The 23,189-nt window shown below is 44.5% G+C and overlaps 1 protein-coding gene across 2 annotated transcripts in view; it reads right to left on the reverse strand.

Moving 5' to 3' along the window:
- CMYA5 (cardiomyopathy associated 5) overlaps positions 1–23,189 on the reverse strand; it is a 249,381-nt gene that overhangs the window by 168,764 nt on the left and 57,428 nt on the right. For both annotated transcript variants that reach the window (XR_011201397.1, XM_069223208.1), the window contains exon 2: positions 4,681–9,193. Coding sequence is in view for 1 of the 2 variants with exons in the window: in XM_069223208.1 (XP_069079309.1) it covers positions 4,681–9,193 (4,513 nt within the window). In the remaining variant the exon portion in view is untranslated. The remainder of the gene's footprint in view (positions 1–4,680; positions 9,194–23,189) is intronic.

The raw sequence follows: 23,189 nt of genomic DNA on the forward strand, positions 1-23,189 counted from the left end.
GATTCCCTGTATTTTGGGGATGAGTGTGGGGGTGAAAGAGACTCTTTTTTTATGGTCACAAGATGCCCTGTGTTTTCACGTATGAGCGCTGGGTGAAAGAGACACTTTTTTATGGTCACAAGATGCCCTGATTTTCAGGGATAATTGTAGGTTGAAAGATACCGTTACTTTGTCTGCTGCCCGTGAGGGTTGAAAAATACTCTGTTACTATGCACAAGATGCTGTTGTGTCATAGAGACCTTTTGCTCACTTCTTCGAGAAGGGTTGAAAGATACCCATTAAGTATCTTTATTATTTTCTAAGGGGGAAATATATTACATCCTGAATTAGGTATAATGCATTCTCTCTTCCTAGTTTCCCTGATACCTGCTGCTCAGCCAGGGTGTGTGATGTCATAGAAGGTTTATGAAAGAACCACGCATGCCATTACCACGCATGCACTTACTCCGTGGTCATTACATCGACCACGACACTACCACACATTCCTTAACAACGATAATTTTTTTACCAGGAATATGCCTTTACAACGAAAATTTTGTTATAGAAGCATGTTTGGTAAAAGCATATCAGTGGTAAACCTTTAAGTGTAAGTATATTGTGTGGCAGTGTGTGTGTGTATATATATATATATATATATATATATATATATATATATATAGATATATTATATATTTCTACATAAATACATACATAACAATTTATGTTTATAGAAATAAATTTATATAATGTTATATATACATATATATTTTATTCATATATGTACATATATATATATATATATATATACACACATATACATATCTCACCCTAAAACCAAAAAAACACTTCACAAAAAACCCACACCCACCCTAAACCCTAAAAAACCCTTACCATCCCAAAACCCATATCCACTCTAAACCCTATAAACACACTTGTCACCCAAAAATCCATACCCACCCTAAACCTTAAAAACTCCTTACCACCCAAAAAACCCAACGGTTACCACCCAAAAAGCTATACCCACCCTAAAATCAAAAAATACCCTTACCATAAAAAAAACCCATACCAACCCTAAAACCTAAAAGTACTCTTGCCACCCCAAACCCATACCCACCCTAAAAAACACATCACCCAAAAACCCATACCCACACTAAACCTTAAAAACTCCTTACCAACCAAAAACCCATACCTACACTGATACCTAAAATGACCCATACCATCCCTTAACATCCAAAAACCAAAACCCACCTTAAATCTGTGCTTGCTGAAGTATTTCATCTCTGTCCCCTGGGCACATGCAGGGGACAGAGATGAAGGCTCTGCTGTTTGACAGCTGGAACTGCTTTAAAAGTCCTGCTATCAAACACCTATGTCCCAGGAGTCGGCACCCCTGGGATATAGCAAGAGCCGGCCCCGGGGGATGGTGGTCCCCAGGGCTATCAGAGGCTCCAAAATGGGGCCCGTGCAGCCCCCTCTCCCCCAATGTGAAGATAGCCTCGGGCGGTGGTGGTCCCCAGGTCACAGGGGGGGTTAAGGTCCCCCTCACATATGTATATAGATGCCCCGCGGAGTGATGGTCCCCAGGGTGTGGGAGGGGGCCATGTGGTCCCCCTCTCTCAAAATTCAGTGTAGCCCCAGGGGGTGGTGGCAGCGCCCAGGGCTAATGGGGGTCCCAAAGGGACTCTTTTTTTTTTAGATTTGCCTCAGGGGTGGTGGTCCTGAGGGCTCAGGGGGCCACAGGCTCCCTGCATATCATTTGCTAAACAGCCCAGGGAGGTGGTGGCCCCGGAACAGCGGGCGTGGGCCAGAAGACCCCCAGCATTTAGAAAGAAATGCCAAGGGCTTGGCCCAGCCGGGGGCTTCATGATAACAAAGCGTGGGTGCTCGCGCTTCATTTTTATTTATTTTATGGTGGGTCCACGGATCTGCCATGGATCAAACCGTAAAATTAAAATAAAATGCTTTTTTGCCCTAGGGGTCCCTTTGTGACACCACCACCAGAGCTAAGGAGTCAGGCTGTTCGTACCCTCGCCCCTTTTTGTATTTTTTTAATATATTTTTCTGGGACTCGGCTGAAGCCAAGTCCGAAGATGGTTGACAATACTTCTGTTGTTGAAGTGTTATCAACCAATCAGATCTTTGCAGGAGATCAGGAGGGGTAGTGAATCCTTTGTGTCCCTATATACAAATTTGGATTTTCTTAAATTTCTCAAAAAGTACTGAACAGATTTACAGCAAAAAAACAAAAATGGCTCTTTCTGGACCAAAAGGCACCTTTATGAGAAATTTTGTGTGATTCCGTCCAGTGTTTTTTGCGCTATCAGTGTACTATTTTTCATATGGGAACTAACATTGGAAAAGCTCTAAATTTCACCCCCCCTTTATCTCGGCCCCCGCTTGACAGATCACCCTGAAAGTTTCCAGACAGCAGCTCCTGTGACTGTCAAATGTTTTGAGAAAATTTCCTGAAACAGCACAAAAGATATAAGCAAGCAAAAAACTGCTTTTTCTATAGAAACAAGGTCCTAACTATAACTGCCTAATAGTGTGTGTGTGTGTGTGTGTGTGTGTGTGTGTGTGTGTGTATATATATATATATATATATATATTTGTATTACACACTTAATACTTATCTGTGAAACTTTTACAACAAATATGCCTTTAAAGACATGCATGAGTAAAGACACATGCGCGGTAAAGTAATGCGGGGTTTAGCCTTTGTTGTAAAGATGCTTCCTGTCATAGAATGTTACGTATACCTGGAGAACTCAGTTGGAGAGAGTCGGCTGAGTGCTGCACCTGGTGGAGTGCTGATATATAGCACTGAGATGACACCTGTAATCTGTAACTAAGACTTTATTCTTCAAATAAACGTCATCATAAAACCCCTGTTACCTGCCTACTGAGAATCAATCTTTTAGAAAACTGTGTTATACTACGTAAGTGTGAAAAATGTTCAGTGAAATGAAAACAGTAGTAGATATGCCACTAAGTTAATCAATGTGATGGAAGATTTGAGTTATGATTAAACACTTGAGTATCCATTCTGGCTCTGTGCCTCGGAGAAAAGAGCCCTCAAACAATATCTCATAATCCTCAATAAAGTATATAAATATCACAACAGGATTGTCAGATATCCCGTCTAGCAATCTAACAACTGACATAACACGTGGCCCTCAAACGGGGCTAAAGAAAAATGTAAAGTTGTTATAACAGCAAACATTAACCTCTACCCATAATTGGAATTTTCAGGGCCACAATCGTATTTTAAATCTAGGTTGGAGGGCCATAAAATGAAGGGCCTAATTAAGACTTTAGCGGTAAAGGGAATCCCACCAATTTGTGCAGAACATGATAAATCCTCCTTTGGAAGATTCCCTTCTAGTGAAACTCCACAAACAAAGTTACCTATGTAGTGTAGGTACTTTTGCAAGAGGATTCACCTTTGGTGGACAGTCCTCCAAAAGAGGACTTAGCACTTCCTCCACAACTTGAAGGACTTTTCATAAACTATCCAAACTTCTGTGTAGGAAGGGCTGCAAGTAGGACTGTTAGCAATGGATTATAAGATATGTGTCTGCCTGTAATGCATGTGAACAACACGACGTGTTGCCTGTCTTCGTCTTTAGACCAATTTTGGGAAATAGCAACCGGAATTTATTTGTATCTCCCTTTCTGTCACCAGAATGTACTTTCCCAGAACAGAATTTTGTGAAAGAGAGTAAAGTGATCTTGGATTGATATACTGCTTTCTTTTAACTGTACGAGATAGAAGGTTTAGAGATATGTTAATGGTTATTTATCACTGTAATTCCTTTTGTCTGATTTTCTAAACAAACATATTCAAAATGTAATAAATAACTTGAAATCTCGATGAGTTTCTTTTGAAACAGAAGCAGTTTCTCATTGCTCTTGTTTATAGCTCATATGCAAGACCCACGGTCACAACCAGACACAAACAGCGTGCTATCAATATTATCAAGCCTTGTCTCCGTACATACAAAGTCCAAGAAACTGTACAAGGTGTTGTCCTTTTCACTCTGAGAGCAAGAATGCTCCGTTTTCTAGAATTGCAGAGCCCACTTTTACTCGGATGCAATATATGATGCCTACCACTGCCACCTTGGTGATAAAGGAAAGGGATAATTGGTGACATGAAGCCAGAGTGATAGATCTGCATTTGATCCCTCTTATTAGTATTCATCCTGTTCAGGACCCATCAATTCATTTTCAAAACTGTCACCACAAAGAAGCCATAGTATCTTCTAAATAAATATTAATTTCGAGCTGACCCCCATGCCACCAGGAGCCAAACTGTGGTGTGGCTCAACATCCAGGAATGCAACCAGGAAATGCGCTTAGGCAAGTATTTTTAATTTGTGCCCCAGATGCCCTGAGTCAGTTGAGGAATGGGTTCGAAACGAACTAACCTCTTTGTAAATGACCCCAGAAACACTCAAAATGATTATCTGTGTTTTTCTTTATTCTCTCATGGATTTATTCTCTCATAGACTGATCTGTAAATTTGGCTGGCTCTCTGAAACTAAGAACCATCATACTTTAATACCTCTGACACTTAATTACAAATTCTACATGCATTCAGTGCCATACCTTGAGATGACTGTATGGATGTCGTCCATAAAAACAGCAAATCTTAGGTATAATCTGATTCCCATTCATTATCAATAGTGTTTAACTTACCGTCATCTCGATTACTGCATTATCTAATGTTGTGACTTCATGGTCTTTATGTTCTCCAAAAATCTTATCGATGGCAGGGATTGCGCATCTGCACACATAGCAATATGTATCAATTGGAGGTAATTTTGGTTCTTTTGGTGAAGGTGCTTTTTCAGATTCTGGAGTTTTCACCTCACACTCTACAGATACTTTTTCCTCTTCTAGCATTTCAAAGGCTGAACCCTCCTGTTCAGTAGTCACATCCTGTGCTAGTTCATTAACAAATTCAAAGCCCCCATCACTTGCATGATCAGAAAAGTCTTTATCCACTAAAAGCATGAGTTCATCCTGCGGGTAATCAGATGACATTTCTTCCTGCAAAAGTTCTTCATGAGTGATTATTTCATAGTCCACCAAATCCTCTGTTTCTTCATCATTACTTTGCATTTCTGGATGTTCCAGAAAGTTGTCCACTGTGGGTGGGAAGGACTGTGAAGCTACCTCATCACAAATTGTATCTGACATCACTTCAGGATTTGCATGCTCAGACTTAATTTCCATCACATCATCTTGAATTTGGGTGCTTGTGGGTATTTCACAAAGCTCGCTTTTGACTATTTCAGGAGTTACAATTTGGTCTCTTTCAGTAGATTCAGCCATGTCAGTTTCACCCACCTGGCACACATCTTGTTGGGTGGCAATAGATATTTCAGTATTCTCAGAGACATCAGGAATTTGATGACTAACTGTACTGTTCTTGTCTTCCTCTGCCGATGTTTCACCCTCTTTCAATATACCTTCATTCTCACTTACTACACCATCAATATTTTCCTGGGACTGGCTGGATAAACCTTCCAATATATACCCATCCAATGGCTCTCCTATATTAAGGAGCGAGGACCCATTTGATATCCTGTTACATTCATTTTCTGGTGAATGACTTAGGTTTGAAACTCGCTCCATCTCCTGGGCTTCTTCGATAAGTTGGTCATATATGTTTTCATCCAAACATGGATCCCCAGGTCTAACATCACAAATAACATCATTTGTTATATCAGCTGTTGCTGCTTTTGCTTCTTCTTTTTCAACAGGCTGTAAATAATCTACACAAGTGTTATCATACAACATGTACTGGCCATGTGCTTTCACTTCCAAGGAATCTGCTGTTCGGAATACAGTGGTATCTTCTATGGGCACATGACTATATTCCTGTTTGTTAACCTCTTCCATTAATTCATTTTCTGAAAACACAGTTGTTTCCACCATTTCCCCAGTGACCGTGAGGGGTATGGAAACAGTGACATCATCTTCACCAGATGCAATTAGTGGCTCTTCATAAGGTACACATTCTCGAAGTTCATTTACCTTAAGTGCCTTGGAAGGTTCTGTATCACTGGAGTGAGTTACGTCACAAATTACTAGTTCTTCACCATCAGGTGACTGAGCTATGTCTGAAGTTATAACTTCTGTTTGATCATTTGATTGAGCTATTTCAGAACACACGTGTTCTTCAGTATCACTTAGTACAGATGACTGAAATGTTATTAGCTCTCTGGTATCATTTGGTGGAACCACATTGAAAGCTACATGTTCTGTGGCATCAATTTGTAGAGCTAGTTCAGAATCCATGTGTTCCATAACATCATTGGGCAGTGCTTCTTCGTGAATCATTATTTCTCTTCTATCAGTTGGAAGAGAGTCTTCGTCAGTTATTACTTCTCTGGCATTATTTGGTAGTGACACTTCAGTAGTTATTAGCTTTAAGACAACATCTGGGAAAGATACTTTTGAAGCTTCACGTTCTATATCATCTTCTAGCAGACATTCTCCAGTAGCTATTAATTCACTGGCATTGCTTGCATGAACTACTTCAGAAGCTTCAAAATCTCTGAAATTGTTCAACTGAGTTAATTCACGGGGTTTAATTTTGTTATGATCAACTGACTCAGTTACTTCCCAAGATAAAATGTCAGTAGGCTCTTCTGCCTGAGTACCTTCTGTCAACAAATCCATCCTTTCCTCAAGGTCCTTCTCATCTGAAACAGTGTGTTGTGTGACAGGGGTTTCCTCCTGTCTAGGCATTTGGCCCTGTTGTAGGTTGTGTAGGTCATCAACATCTTCAGAAGCAGTTGTGGGCCTTATCTCGTGTTTAACATAGAATTTACTAAATTGTTTTGAATCATCTTTTTCATAATGATCTTTAAAGTCCCTTTTAGGCCCTCCTATGTCAAAAGTCACTTCATCTTTCAGAATGTATTTTTCAAAATATATTCCAGGCCCATCATCTGTGTCAGAATTTCGTTCTGGGAACGACCGGTCTGAATTCACACTTTCTGTGTCAGAATGCTCACTTTCTTCTTTTGTCCTTTCCCCGGTTGCTTGCTCATATAGATCTGTATACAAAAACGCCAACGCTGGGGGTTCCTCCAAAAGCTCCGGATTAACTAATTTGATTGTTGTTGGAAACAGCATGGAGCGAGATAATACTCCTTCCTCTGTGTTAAATAGGTGTGTACCTGAAAAATCTGAATTATTATTATCATCTTGTGTTACTTCCATTTTCACCTCTCGGTCAACAGAATTTTGGGCACCTAAATCTTTAAGAAAAGTTCTATGGCGTGGTTCCACTTCCTCTTGTGCAATCCCATAAAAGGTTTCATCAATATTAGTGTCTGGTGAGTAAAACTCATCTTCATATGGACTAACATTCAATCTTTCTGCAAAAGAGCTACTTCCTTCAGAGAGTTTTGATGGGTTTCCATTATAATTATTGTTAAATTCGTGTCCTTTAATAGACACCTGCAGCTCAGGTGGAATGGGGACTTGGTCATCAACCAAAGTGTACTTTTCAAAGTAATCCATGTCAACAGCACTTTTGATGGCATTCAAATGATGTTCGTCTCCGGTCAAAGTTTCTTTTGCAGGTGCTTCAACATTAACTCCATGTCCTTGTACACTGTCTACAGTATCTTTTTTTCTGGCACTGCTTGCAATGCCATTTGCATCACCTTTGAATACTGCGGCCACATCAGCTTTGTTTTTATCAGCCAACCCTTTGGTTTTAAACAAGGGATTGTCTTCGAGGTATTCCAGTTTATCCCGCATGTGTTCACTTTCTTCTTGGTCAACTGAAGAAATGTTTGGGGGAGCAAGAATATTCAAAATTTCATATCCTTCAGAAATAATGCTGAACGCACTGGACTGATCGCCGACGTTCGTGGCTTGCATATTGGTCATACTAGGTTTCGTATTATGCTTAGAATCATCGGGTAAGATATGTACTTCTGGTCTTGCCTCGCCAAATGCAGTGTTAGGCACATGGCTGCTAGTAGCTGACGAGGGCAGAAGTTGACTCAACTGTTCCTTTTCACCTGTACATTCAGTGCCCGTGCCTTCTAAAACAGGTTTTGGTATTTGCATGTCTGACATGGTCTGGTAGATATGGTTCCCATTTTTGTCATGAATGAGCTTGGGTAATACTCCATTCGAAAGCGGATTTGAAGCTATGTTTGAAGGCATGTCCAGGACAACTTTGTCGTGCCTTTGCTCTGCAGAAGTTAGTCCAGATTGTAAACTATTTGGAGCTGATTTTGTTATGGCTATTTCGCTCTCAGATGTAGGGGCTCCATCGTTTGGACATGGAACAGTATTTTCCTTCGCCTCTGTTTTAGAACGAACTGTGCAAACTCCATTTGTTAACACGTTTGACTGAATGTTTGCTGAGACAGGTTGTAAAATATTGTTAAGGTCTTTATGAACGGTGGAATTTTTTGACTCGAGTGCACACTTTTGATTTTTATCGACCGACTGTTCACTGCCTTTTGGTAACTCCCCTCTTGCAGCAAATGGCACACCTGGTACCTTACCTCTAGATCTCCTTGGTGGTACTTTTGGAGGTTCTGAAACAGCATTGAATCTCTGAATTCTAGACATGACAGATCCTTTGGGAGGCGCCTTTACTTTCTGCGGTGTACCCTGTGTGCTTACAGGCTTTGCTACAGCTGGCACGTGTGCCACGGCTTCTTCTGTGCCTGGAAGCTTTGCTAATACAGGTGCATTTGCCAGAGCATCACCTGTCCCAAGTAGGTTGGAGTCTGCACCTGATGTATCCACGGGGTCGCGTAATGCTTCAGCGGCAATGAGGCTTGTACCCGAGCCAGAACGCTCTTTCACTTCTGATTCCGCCGCCTTGTGTCCAGAGGGCCCGTTCTTTCTGTGTCCCAAATCTCCTTTCAAATGTGATGGAAGCAAAGTTCTATTTGATGATTTAAAAACCTTTTTTCGTCGAATTTTATTTTCATCCATTATAAAGATAACTTTGCCCGGAGGGGATCCCACGGAGGAACTTTCCATGCTGAAAACATCAGAGGTGGTGCTTGCTTCTGATGCCCAGGGAGTGGAACACCTGCTTGAACTGGTCTCCCACATTATCCCACTGTCTTCACACTGGACGGTCACCATAGAGAAGCTGGGGTTCGACATGATGAACTGGAGCTTTGGTTTGACATCATCTGTCTGGATAATTTCCTTCAAGCTGCAATAAACATGAAGATAATGAGTTAAAGCGTACAAGTCAGACTTCAATTGTGTTCTCAAAATCAAAACAGAATTTGTCTAGACAGTGTTTCTTGTACAATGCATCCAAATAATGATTTCAATGTTTAACTATTAGATCTAGCTTGAATAGATGTGTAAACTGGAATTCAAGAGCAATAAACAAAACAATATATATCAGACTCATCTGAAGTCAAGCACAAAATACAACCACGCCACCTGGTCATTCACCCTTGTCAAAATGTATGTCCATCTACTTACTCAGAGTGCTCACCCTGGACAATGGCAACTCCTCCTGATAGCTGAAAGCTCTGCTCCCCATCTCCCATCCCACATGATACAAACACCTTTACCTGCGCCCCTGCTTCACCTTGGGGTAGTACTTGCACAACTGTCAAAATCATACATACAGGGTGGACCAGGAGAGAAAATAGACCCGGGCTCTAAATTAAAAGTGCCCCTCAATGAAGGAACCATTGAGCTGAAAAACAGACCCATATTTGCGAATCAGGGTAGTTTTAAACCTGTGAAGACAAGCCGTAGACATGTTTTGTAACATATGGAAGACTGCATGCACGTGCACTTGATGCAGGCAATGTCTGTGGTAACAGCAGGGAAATCAACAGTGAAAAGACCATAGAACAGGCCCATAAACAACGCAAAAAATAGAGACCAGCCTTCAGACACTGCCAGATTGCCCTATATGCCAGTGCGAACCTGCACACATCAGAGGAGAAAGGTTGGTTACAACCGTAATGAAGCAAATGATCCACAATAGTGGTAATTGGGTCTTCCTTGCACCATAACTGCACTTAACTGCGATCTTGCAAAGGAGTTCATAGGAAGCAAACGCTGATGGTGCAAACAATTATATTTCAGGATAAATCAGCAGTAAAGGAAAAACCTCTCATGATAAATTGCGAAGAACAACTCAAACACGAGTAAAGCACCTGACTTCAAAACTGAGTTAGAAAAAAAACACTTCAAGATGTCTCTAAATTTTTTAGAGCCCTAGATTATGGCGCCTGAGTCCCCATAACAGGAAGACTGGCACATGTATTGGTTCCTAGCAGTCGTGTGCTGGCCAAATGGAGTAAGAGAGACCAAACAACATACATTATGAGACTGTGTCCCAAGCTCTATTATAAGGATAAGGAGGTTGGTGTTAAAAGTTTTGAGATAGACACATATAATCAGTGCTTGAAATGGAAAAATAGAAGTGCAGGTTCTTATTTCTGAGAAGTGCTGGTACTCTCCAATTAAAAGTATTACGTTTTTCTCCAAAAGTGCAGTAACTCTCCCTCTAAAAATAAAAAAGTGCAGGTACTCGTTACCGGACAGTACCGGCCCATTTAAAGCACTGCATATAACATATCTAATATCGGTTGTGAACGATGTTTATATATGTTACAATCACGGCTTTGGGGTACATTACGCTTAATCCTGTGCTTTTTTGTTATTGCATGTACAAGTTCCTCCAGGTACTTCTGGGACGGCATTACACAGGCAAAGTAGTACAATGAAGGCAATGTCGTGCTAAAAACGTCTGCGAAGACTGTGTAAAATTTGTATTCAGGCACAATAAATGACCCGATAATGTACGGAAATGCTGCTTCCCTTGTAAATTTTGCCCCCAACTCCATCGTCGCCACAGTCTTCAAGGTAAGAGCAATACTGCAGACATTTCTATTTCTTTTTTTAAAGAACTGTAGATTATGTCCTAGAGGAAGCAGACCACATCCAATCCTTACAAGTGCGACATTGGGTGCTTCAACCCTCCATTAGATCCTATGCAAAGCGACGTCTTACGCCTTTTGAAAAATGGATTCTCCTTAAGAAGAATGACAGACATCTCAGTACAGAAGAGGTGGAAGGTGGACCCAGGCAAAGTCCTGTCCATCAAAGACTGGGAAGACACCACTACGGGCCCCATCACACTGCTCACATAATGGCGAGCACGGAGACAGCATAAGATTGTCTCCGACTGGTACTTCTTCCCTGCTGGGTTCCATGCCTGGAGCCCATGAAGCACGAAAGACAGCTGGAGGGGTTGTGGTGGAACAGGCACCTTGGTCCACCTTCTTTGGCATTGCCCAAGCCAGTCCGTTACTGGGAGCGTATACTAGATGATATAGACAGGGCCTTCAACACCATGATCCCGAGGTTCCCAGCCTACACTATCCTGGGCCTTCCCAACCCTCTAACCTATTCCCTGCGCTCACTGCGGGGTAGACAAATGGCTACGGCCCTGGAGGCTACCCACCAAGTCATTCTCTCTGCATGGAGCTCCAAAAAGGTCCCCAACTACACAGCCTGGTTCCATGAACTATGGTTCACTTTGGGGATGGAAAAACTCTCCCTAGCATTCTACCCGAAAAGTGACTCATAACTCATATCCCGACTTGTGGGCACCATTCATTGCTATGCTGTCCCCCGAATTCAATGAACTGATCTGTCTGAATTATCTTAAGCTGCTGCACTTGTTTCCCCAGCATAGACACACCCGAATGCCCAATCCTGCCCAAGGCCTCATATTCAGACATATATTCACTTAGACCCGCACCAAGAGCCACTACACCGCAGTACTAGGTCACTGCAACCTCCTCTCTTGAAGAGTTGGGAAGGGGGGTAGTTTCATGGGGTTTTTCTATTGTTTTGATCTAAACTGTGCCTTAATTATGCTGCTGGCCCCAGGATTGTAGGCAGAGAGCTGTGCAGATTTTTGATTCTAGGTGTACCACGAAGACAACTGACAGCCCCTGGAGTGTAGGCGGTCAGCCGTGTATACAAATGTGTTGCTTTGGCTAGAAAATAAACAGAATTGTTCCATAAAAAAAGAACTGTATATAGCAATATTTTCAATTTGTTTTGGGTTTGCAATGTCATCGAGTTCACTATTCTAAAGTGTTCTTAAGTGCTGGATTTACAGGGGCATATCACAGGTCCCTGCATGGTGGGGGTGAGCTTGGGCAACCCTTCCACTCTTCAGGGGACCCCACTGAGCAGAAGGTCAATAAATATCTGTGAAATACGGGAGACTCGGGGGATCCTCATCAGGGCCGGCTTTAGGGTGGTGCGACCGGTGCAACCGCACCTGGCTCTGACCTCAGGGGGAGCTGTGTGTAGAAATAAAGCATGTGTTTAAAACCATCTGTCACAGAGTTCCTTGTCTGTCTAGCAGTTTGGGGGAAATAGTAAAATGTCAAGATAACTCTGGTGATTAATGTTCCTGCTGGAAAGAGATGGAGTTTTGTATAATGGCAGTTTTGACTTATCACAAGGTAGCCCAGAAGGTTAATATGCTCACTGCAAAAAACGTGCACCAGGCAGATTGCTTCTTGCAAACTGCATGATACCCTTGGAACGTTAGGATTTTTCCCCAGTCTTTCATTATCCTAATGTGGTTAAAAATACATTCTTATTAGTAAATCCAACCCCAACACTGTGTTACCCTTTAAATCTCGAGTTTGTGCTTCTGCAGATCAAATACTCCTAAAATATATTGCCAACTAGTATGGTTAACATGTGATTCCTCCACATTGGAACCCTCACTGTCTTATGAAACATTTCCTATAGACTGATTTACACATGTATGAATCTTTGTCTCTTTATAATGCGTCAACACCCTACAATGGTATGAGTAGCACCACAATGCATGTGAAAGAGAAGCTACGGTGAGAAGAGGGACAGTATTGGAAGGTGGTAGTGAGGGGACCAGTGGAGAAGGAAGTTCTTGTGGGTGCACCAAAAAAAAAAGTTTCGCACCAGGCGCCATCAGCTCTAATGCCCCCTGCCCCTCATCATATTTTGCATTCTGTCACTGTGAATTCCAGTGGCTGAAAGCTGTAACTAGGGCTTGAAGCTTTTACATGCTTGTAAAGCAACCACAGTGCAAAACCTCCAGAGCCCGAAAAGAGGGGCAAATATGGGAAGAAACAAATCTCTGCTGTACTAAAAAAGCACAGATTCATTCTGATCTGCACAGAGTTGTGTGATTGATGAGCAAAACAATGCATTCATAAACTGGCACATAAGAGATAGTCCACATTATTTCAGTTGATAAAATTTCCACCATTTTCAGAGTTTCTGTAACCAGAAGCATTTGAAGAAGCATTTCCCAACCCATACTCCATCCAGATTTTCGTTATTTCCTTTTAATGGGCCAGGCCTCAATCACCAAGGAAGGAGAGCCCATAATCAGATGTGTGGTGTCTGGGCATAAGGGTCAGTCCAAAATAGTTGGGGTCCAATGTGCTCCCTCTTGTTCAACCCCACACACGTATGGATTTGGAGCCAGGAGATCATGCTAGAAGCTGTGAAAAGAGGCGTGTTTCACATCCTTCACACAAGCAGCAATTCCTATACCCAGTCATCTTGGGTATCATTAGAATGTGAATTGACCTAATAGTAGGAATTGCACCGAGGCAGAATGTCTAAATAGGGCGTTAATGATCTTAAGAGAATCAGGAGATACTCACATTTAATCACAATCTAAGAAGGGAATGATAACAAGTGTCTAGATACACATCTGGCTAGCTGCAGCGAGGCGTCAAGGGCATCATACAAAGTGTGTTGCATGATGAAAGAAATGACTGAATTATATGACACTTTAGATGTGTGAAGAGGTAAACATCCCGTGCTCAGGGAGCTCTCACAGCACGGATCTGCCTATTATCTGTCAGAGAGGACAGACCTTTGATTTATCTTCGGTTGGCTGCTCCATCAGGTGGCTGAGTGTAAACTATCCCCTTGCATGCTGATGGAGTCACCACTGAAACTGAAGTTGCTTCTGCCAACTAAGCTAAAAGAGGGTGAGCTACTGATCCTGAGCTGATGAATAAACACATTAGTTATGAGATTTGCCTATGTAGGGGGAGAAGCTCATAGCTCCTATTTATGAAAAAAAAAGAAGAACCGATCCAATGATTAATCAGCTTAATGCTAGATACCCTCTGAAGGCTTGAAAATTCAGAGCTCATGATCAGCTGTTGAAGAGGGCCCCTGTGAGCTGCAGCACAAGTTGTGCCACTCTGAGGGACCCAGTACCAACCTCATGGGGACCACCATTGCAGGCTGCATGACAGAGTGCTCCCACAATTGAAAAAATTATACGACACACACTTGTGTCTCATGTCCCCTAAAACACTGCTTGTAATATCTGTAAGTCACCCCTACAGCAGGCCTCCAGCCCTAAGGCAGGGTGCATTATATTACAAGTGATGCATGACCAAGTATGCTCCTACTATGTCTTTGTCGATTCTTAGACATAGTAAGTGGACAGGGCAGCCATTTTAAATACATGTGCTGGACACTGGTCACTTTGTGTTCCCCAGCTACATGATGGCTTCTCTGAACCTAGGGATGTTTGGTATCAAACATCTTGTGTTAATAAACCCTCAGTGATACCAGTGATGGATTTATTGATAAATGCACCTAGAGGGCACCTTGGAGGTCACAGTAGCGGTGGCCTCCTCCAGGGGGGAGGCAGCCCGCGCTCAACTAGCATGGTGAGGGGACCCCAAGGATCGGACTCTGAGGCGGAGTCGGCAGGATCTGCTGCGACAAGCCTGAAACTACCTGCGGTGACACCGGGAACCTTGGACTGCATTATCTGATGGCTGGCCCCAGCAATCGGCAGCTGATACCCAAACTCTCACCCGGTATCCAGACCTTGAGGCTCACACGATTTATGAGGCATGTTGCACAACACTTAAACTAGTCCCGGGCCACGGACCTGATCCCTCAGATGGCTCGAGAGATCTTACCTGCCTGCCCACCTAGAATTGACTTATGTTTGATGCGGTTTGGATGGGGAACTGTTTCACCAGCTGTCCTGGGGAAGGGGAGTTAAGAGTGCTCTGGTTGTTTATAGAGGTAAATGTTTTCAGCTTTACCTGTAACGAGACAATGCACACGAGAAACACTGGTCTGGATTGTCTGGTTGGGTAGTGGTCACGTGGGAGGGGATGGCTGGAGGACCTCTGTTATGGGTGACCAGCAAGGATATAAGGTAATCTACTGGAATATAAGAGGGATGTATAATATGACCAAGCGGTACAAGGCATACTCCTATTTACGCAGACGAGGGGTGCACATAGAAATGTTTGAAGAGACCCATCTGACAGCCGCTGAAGGTACAGCACTGCAAAGGAGGTGGAGGGGAGAACTATTTTATACTATTTACTCGGCATATGCAAGGGGCACCTTAATATGGATCGGGGCGGGGGTGCCGTTCCAGGTCACTAACACATTAATAGATCCTGACGGACGCTACGTATTGACCACCGGCCGCCTGGGCGGACGGGATATAACACTGATTAACGTGTATGCTCCTAACACAGACCAGGGCACATTTCTCAACAAGTTAACAACCATACTGGCGCCACACATGCTCCATTCAGTGCTGATAGGGGGAGACTTTAATTGTGTGGCTAACCCAGGCATAGACAGGTCCCACCCACCGCTGCGGGACTCCCCAATCAATGCGCTTGCTAGAAAATTCACAGATTGGCAGGCAGAATGGCATTTGATAGAACACATGGAGAACACTTAACCCTACCTCCAGAGAATATCCTCATTACTCTGCAGACCATGATTTCCATGTAAGACTCAATACTTTCCTGAGTACTTCAGAGGTGCATGCGCAGGCACGGGGAGTAGAATATCTGGGAAAAACCATTTTCGATCACAACCCCTTACTGCTGCACTTGCCTTGGACAAGAGCTGTCACATGCATATCCACTTGGAGACTTAAGCCAGACTCGCTGACAGACCCCGCTTTTCGGGAGCAGATCAGGGACCACATTACCCATTACTTGGAGGACAATGAGCCCACCGCACCTTCACCACAAATACTCTAGGAGGCGTTAAAAGGTAGTGGTTTGAAGCTGTTGCATGGCGGCTTCCATTGGGTTTAGAGGGTCCCTGCTGCGGGATATCAAGATCGCAGAAAGAGACCTCAGGTCATTGGAAAAACTATCACTGGAACACCCGGAGAGGCAAGGGGAAGAGAGCGAGGCCAGGGAAAAAGTAGCGTAGCACACTGAGATGCTCCGATGCTTCGACTATAAGCAGTATGTCGCCAGGGCCCACACTGACAGAGATAAAACAGGGGCGCTGCTGGCATGGTTGGCTAGCCCAGCCAAGAGAAGGACCCCTATAATGGAGATCACCACCCCACTGGGGGCAAAGCTCTATCATCAAGCCGACATAAACTCGTATTTCCACGACTATTACTCCGCACTCTACACCAGCTGGTCTCATGGGACGGGAGCGGAGCTGCAAAATTTCCTGTCGGCACTGTCGCCCCAGGCTTTGACCGAGGAGGATCGTGGAGCCCTGGGTGGGGATATCGAAATATCAGAGATCGGGACAGCTATAGCGGGCCTGGCTCGCGGAAAGACCCCAGTCACGGACGGGCTTCCCATTGAGTTCTATGCCACTTATGCACAGACACTCAGCCCCAAGCTGGCGGCGCTGTACAATGATGCGCGTGTGACTGGCCGTCTCAGGGCCTTGACAGGCAAAGCCTTAATTGTTCCACTGCTCAAACCAGGCAAACCTCCTGACGAAGGGGGGGGGCGGCGTACAGGTCCTTATCAATGCTCAACTCGGACTACAAAATACTGAGCAGGGTACTAGCAACAAGATTACTACGGCACATGACACAGCTAGTCCACTCGGACCAAGCGGGATTCATCCCTACTAGGGGTACCGCCTAAAATGTACATCGGCTGTTATCCCTCATGGAATTGGCGACCCCTGATGATACGGGATGTGCGGTCCTTGCCATAGATATAGAGAAGGCATTTGACAGCCTGGAATGGGATTACTTATACAGGGTCCTCTCTCATATGGGCCTGGGGGAAGGCTTTATTAGCTGGACAAAGTTGCTCTATAAAGCCCCCAAGGCGAGGGTTAGAACGGGCACGTGCATCTCGGCGCAGTATTCAGTTAGCAGGGGCACCAGACAGGGATGCCCGTTGTCGTCACTGCTATTCGCTCTGGCGATGAAGCCGCTAGCCGCTCAGGCCATGACGGCTGCCTGGTACTAAGGTCTGGTCAGGCAAGGTCGGCGAAATGTGATTGCGCTGTATGCGAACGACCTCCTCTTATTCTCACGAAATACCAGCCCGGAACCGGAGGGGGCGCAGACTCTGCTGGCACGTTTCGGACAGCTCTCAGGACTGCAAGTCAATTGGCAAAAATCATTCTTATTCCCAATGACGGCGAACGCCGCGCCGCCAACGGAGCTGGGCGGAGTGACATTGGAGCCGCGCTGTATCACATACTTGGGGGTGAGAGTATCCCACTCCCAGCCAGATATTTTGGATGGCAACATCGGAAGGGCTGTGGGGGCTTTGAGGTCGAGCTTTGGCTTTTGGGGAATCGCTCCCGATAGCCAGATGGGTCTCCCTCATCAAGATGGTGGCGCTGCCCTGACTGCTGTACTATTTTGCGGCATTACCTCTCTGGGTGCTGACGCCTTGTTTAGAGAGTTGGATACGATGATCACTGTGTTAGTCTGGGGGGAGCAGACACAGGGTGGCACTGTCAACACTGAAGAGACCCCGTGCGGGGGGTGGCCTGGCGGTAACCCGATTTCGAAGCTTACTATCTTGCTGCACAGCTGCAGTGGTTAGCGAGATGGATGGGGGACGGCGGCGCTGGGGAAAATATAGAGGGCCTGATGGTTCCCTCCGCGGCTGAACTGGACGGAATCTTTTTTAATGCCACGGGGAGAGGACTGATGAAATCTATGGAATCTGCCGTTATCCGCAGGTGCTGGAGGCGATGCCTCCGTAGGACGGGATTGAATGTGCTGTATTCTCCTGATGTACCACTGTCTTGGATTCGCTGGCTACCTGGGGTGGGAGCGAGAAGGGGCCTACTCACCTGGATTGAGGCGGGGGTCACGCGGCTAGGGGAACTGTACGGAGGGGGCAATCTTCTACCCTTTGCAGATTTTCAGCAGGAACATAACCTCCCGCAGGGCCATTTCCTACTACACTGCGCACTCACCCGATCCGTGGGGCGACACTGGGGAATGGGAGCTGCCGAGCCTCCTCAACATGGCCTCAGTAATTATTTGCTGACTACAGGGTGCACACATCAAGCGGTCACTAGGCTCTATAGGGTGATAGAGGAAGTGGAGGGGATTCCTCTGTTAGGATTGAAGCAGAAGTGGGAGCATGATTTGGAGATGCAGATACCGGATTCAGACTGGGCACGCATTCTGGAGAGAACGCCCAAGGTGTCTAGAAACGATAGGTTCCAGCTTATACAGTTTTACGTACTCCACAGAGTTTACCTCACCCCACTTAGATTACAAGATCACTTTGGAATAAAGGAAGCGAAATGCCCCCGCTGTGATATGGGGGCGGCGGATTTCCTCCATATGCTTTGGTCCTGCCCCCGACTAGAGTCTTACTGGGGCACAGTGATTGCAGAAGTGGCTAGCATCACAGAGACTGAAATTACCCGCACACCCGCTAGATGCATACTTCATTGGTTCCCACATACACCCGGGAATAAGGCCACTAGTAAATACCAAGACTTTGCGTACATATTAGCCAAGAGGGAACTGACGAGGAATTGGAAGTCCCCGGCGGGGGGGGCGCGGCTCCGGGCCTGGCGAAGGGAGCTTAAGAAATGGGCCAAAAGTGAGGGGACGGCGATACACATGGAATTAAGAAGTGGTCAGGGGTCCCCAGAGATGAAGGAGGCTTGGGATCAGATTGTCATAGCATTACAGAGGGAGCACCTGGACCGGGGCAGGGATGCCCCCACGCAGGCTGACACACTGGCGGACTGATGCCCTCGCAGGGGGCAAACCACACGGCACTTAACAAGAATAGAACGGGTCTCCAAGGGATCTATCTAGGACACACCACGCGGCTAGCACGACCGGGGGGGGGGATCTAACACGACAACACCAGATATATCGTCACCATAGGTCACAAGCTGATGGGGGAAGGGAGGGAATTAGTTACATGTTGGTTGAACATTTTACACTTTCCATAGATATGCATAGTTCCAGGTATCAGGAGCACTTAAATCTTACAGTTTCCTACTCATCACTTCACCAGTCGGACACCCTAGACCATCAGGACCCCCTCAGTGGCGGAGGGGACACGATCTCTAATAGAACCCACTGAGGAAGATGGAAAATGCCATATTTAAACAAAGACACTAATGCCAGTTATATCAATTGCTCTGTAACGGGGTGAATAACTGCTAATACTACTACTATGCAGGATGAGAATTTATGGTCTATGCTACTCATTGATGTCAGTGTGTATCATTATTGCCTATCATGAATAATAAAATCTGTTTACAATAAAAAAAAAAAAAGGTAATGGTGGAGCTAGCTGAGGTTACGAGTTGTAAACTAAGCAGTTCTCCCACCGCTAAATGTGACAGATGAATTGAGAGTTAGATGACTCAATAATTCCCTGCTGGGTGTCAGTTGTCATTTTGGGTGCCTTACTTCCACCCAGAGTTGTGGGTGTGGTACTGCTAGAATCTAGATAAGGAGAGATAGTCTTGATTTTTTTTAAATTGCCAATGTTACCACCCAAGGCTCTTCCATGTGTTTTTAAGCCACCCCTGGAATACTGTACACAGTGTTCGAGCCCACATCTGGAGTATTTTGTCCCTTTTGGAGTCCACCTCTGGTTAATATGCCTTGTTGGCGTACGGAGAACAATTCTAGAGACTACCTCCAGTACACTGTATTCAGTTCTGAGAGCAACATCTGTCATATTGTCTCCTCTTCTGAAGGTCCATACAATAATTTACATCTAGTTATATAAGCCACCAATGGCATTCCGTGTTCCTTTGAGAAGGTGTTATCTAAAGTATTCTATTCAATTTTTAAAGTCACAGTTGTTTGTCAAAACATCAGAACCATAGTACTACCAAAATATTGTGGATCACAATATTGAGAAGGTAAGGGTATGTTGATAGGTATAGATTTACTATTCTTAACACCTGGTCATATCATAAGTGTTTGAGGTAGTTTCAAACAAGAGTGCTGTGTTCATTTTTGGTGTGTGCCCATTTCTCAGTGATTTTTCTGAGTATTGCTATTAGCATCCTCTGGCGTACTGTGCCCAGTTCTGTAGGGCACATCTGGAGCATAATATCCAGTTCCGCAGACCCCACTGGAAGTATTGTTTTCATATCTGTGTCTTGTTCTGGAGGTCACCTGTGGCTCACTGTCTAAAATTGTAGAGGTCACCTCTGCTGTATAGTGAATAGTTCTTCTTTTCTGCGATATCTGAAGTGTTTGTCCTGGTTTAGTGGCCCCATAACACTGAAGCAGCAACACGCGCTACTTAGAAGGGGGATTGATGAGGAAACAGGGCAGGCCTCTCACATACGACCATGCTACTGCAGGTTTGCTCCTTCAAGTTTCATGTCTTAGTTCTAGTATTTCACATTCATGTGAAAGATTAGCCTTAGAAGTTTGAATATTTTCTCTTCTCAGTGGTTCACATCTGACTAAAACTGTAAGATGTGTTAATAGTAAATGCAACATAGGACAGTGTTCTGAAGTTGTCTTCGCACTACAATGATGTGCAACTCTCTTCTTCCTCCCAGCATGTAGCATCCCTCTCGCCTCTCAGGTAGCTGTTTCACTTAGCATGAGCTGGCTGCAGGTACAGTCTATGGCTGGTGGAGAGGAATGGTGTAGCTATCAATGAGTTATAGGAACACGAGCATTTGAGCCTATTTATTGAGGTAAAAAAGAGGGGCTCAGTTTTCACATTTACATCAGCTACTACATCAGACTCTGCAACTTCTATTAGCTGGCACCTGAAGTCATCATGATAAAGGTCACCCTAGTACAAATCAGCAATCTGAAACATGTATTATACCATCTCCTGTGAGATACTGATACTGTTGCAGTTTCTTAACTGGAGAAATGTATGTAAGATAAGAGTAATATAAAGGGATATCACTGTAAATTTAATATGTGTTTGTGTTTGAGTAATTATGTACTCCAGTGAGGCCTTTTATGGGGGTTTAATGGCAGTCATTGGTTATTGACTAGTACCTGTGTGGGTCCTTACATTTAGGACTGGTGTCCCAGGCCATCAACACTCCGCGGGGATTCCTTAGGGCACCAACCTCTACAGTGAAAGTGAATTTAAGTAGCCGTTTTCTAAGAGGTAATAATGGTTTGAAACTCAGCTACAACATGGCTCTGTGAATAACCTACTGTCAAATGTTTCTCCAGGATTATTGTATTTACACGAATACCCTAGCTACATCAAGTGTGAGATTGCTATGGTTCTCTACTAACCAGGACACTGGGTATTGCTACTATCAGTTGGCCTCATCAGTCTCCTTGACTCTACAGTTACCTTGGTCGAGCAGTCAATGCCTTGCTCAAAGTGCCAAGAACAAAGGTTGGATATAGGTGCATATAGTACAGCACGATTATTACAGGAATGTCCGGGGGCATGGCTTGATGTGACAAGATGTGAGACTAAGGAACTCCAGGATAACCACCACACTTCTTGCAGCTCATGTTAAAATAATGTAAGGTGTGGATTGTAGATTACTTCAGAGTGAGGAGGAAGTGCTTTTGTGTTGACTAAGGAGATAAAACAGGTAATTACTTAGGAGTTGAAAACTAGTCTTCAATCATTTGAGAAGATGGGGGCTGGAGCACCTGGGCCTCCGGACATCGGAAATGCTACATTTGGTTCCTGCACCGCAGCCTTGCATAGTGCTCATGAGGAATATGAAACTGTGGCAGCATTGCCTCCACTCCTAGCCTTTGGAAAGCTGGAACTTCCTGAGACTCAAGAAAAAAGATCTGGGGGACACCACAGAGAGCCACTGGAGACAATAAGTAATCTGCACTGGCTCTCCGGAGAGCCAGGGAGCTAATATAGTGATAGGCAAGAGGGAATCTGACCCATTGTGTGGTCCAGACCATAGACCTGCAATAGCATGGAGGTGTGTGGTGGTACACATGTGCCCCTTTTTCCTGGGTAAGCAGAGATGTTATGCCCCTGATTGCTGTGCTGCAGAAACTCTCTGAAGCATCTTTCTTAGGTACTATCTGTGGGTAGCGAATCTCCTGCCTTCTCAGCAAGGGCATAGTGGGTCAGGTGGTGCTCAATTGCCCCATGCAGAACATTGGCTTATGCAACACTGAACACAGTTGGACATAACAATGAAGTTAGTAAAATTGCTGACCCAGTCATTGCTTTCCTGAGGGAGACAAGCTGACCTGCTAAACTGGATTCAAAATAAACAATGGGCACAGTGGTGTCCTGGTATCCTTTGGAAGAGCCGAGTGTTATGCACTTCGTTACACAACATGTTCATGTTGTGTGCTATTAGTCTGGTTTAAATCTGGCACCATTGCATGGACCTGGATAGGATTCAAACCCTCAACTTTTACCCAATACAAAGTCACCTGGATGCACCCTGGACAATGGCCTCGTCCCCAAGAAGCTCATTCCCAGAAATACAAATCGACAAGACAGCCTGGCACCAGCTCTTTCTACTGAAGAAAATCAAACAGCTCCTCACAAGAAGTCATTTCAGAACTGCAGCTCAGGCCCACATACTCATGCATCTGTATATTTGCAAAGACCTGTTCCATGCCCTCACAGAATATAAAATAAACCTCCTTAAAAACACCATACTTCCCACAACATGTCTCATCGAGGGCCTGAAGAAATGTGACCACATCACCTCCAACGTGATGAAACTCTACTGGATCTCCCTGCTGGCCTTCAGCATCGTCAAGGCCAGCTGCATCGAGTACAAATCCATCACTATGGCACTCCCGCCTATTTGGCTGAAAAACTTAGCACTGCCTGTTGTTTTTAGAACACCTGCACCTAGGATGTGTCCAGACTGGAGAAGACGAGGTGCGAAAAACAAAAACACGGCTTTCCCCACCTAAAGCCCAGGATCCGGAGAGACATCCTCGTATTCACTAGACTGCC

This window comes from Pleurodeles waltl, chromosome 1_1 (assembly GCF_031143425.1).
Source record: "Pleurodeles waltl isolate 20211129_DDA chromosome 1_1, aPleWal1.hap1.20221129, whole genome shotgun sequence".
In the NCBI taxonomy this organism is placed as follows: domain Eukaryota; kingdom Metazoa; phylum Chordata; class Amphibia; order Caudata; family Salamandridae; genus Pleurodeles; species Pleurodeles waltl.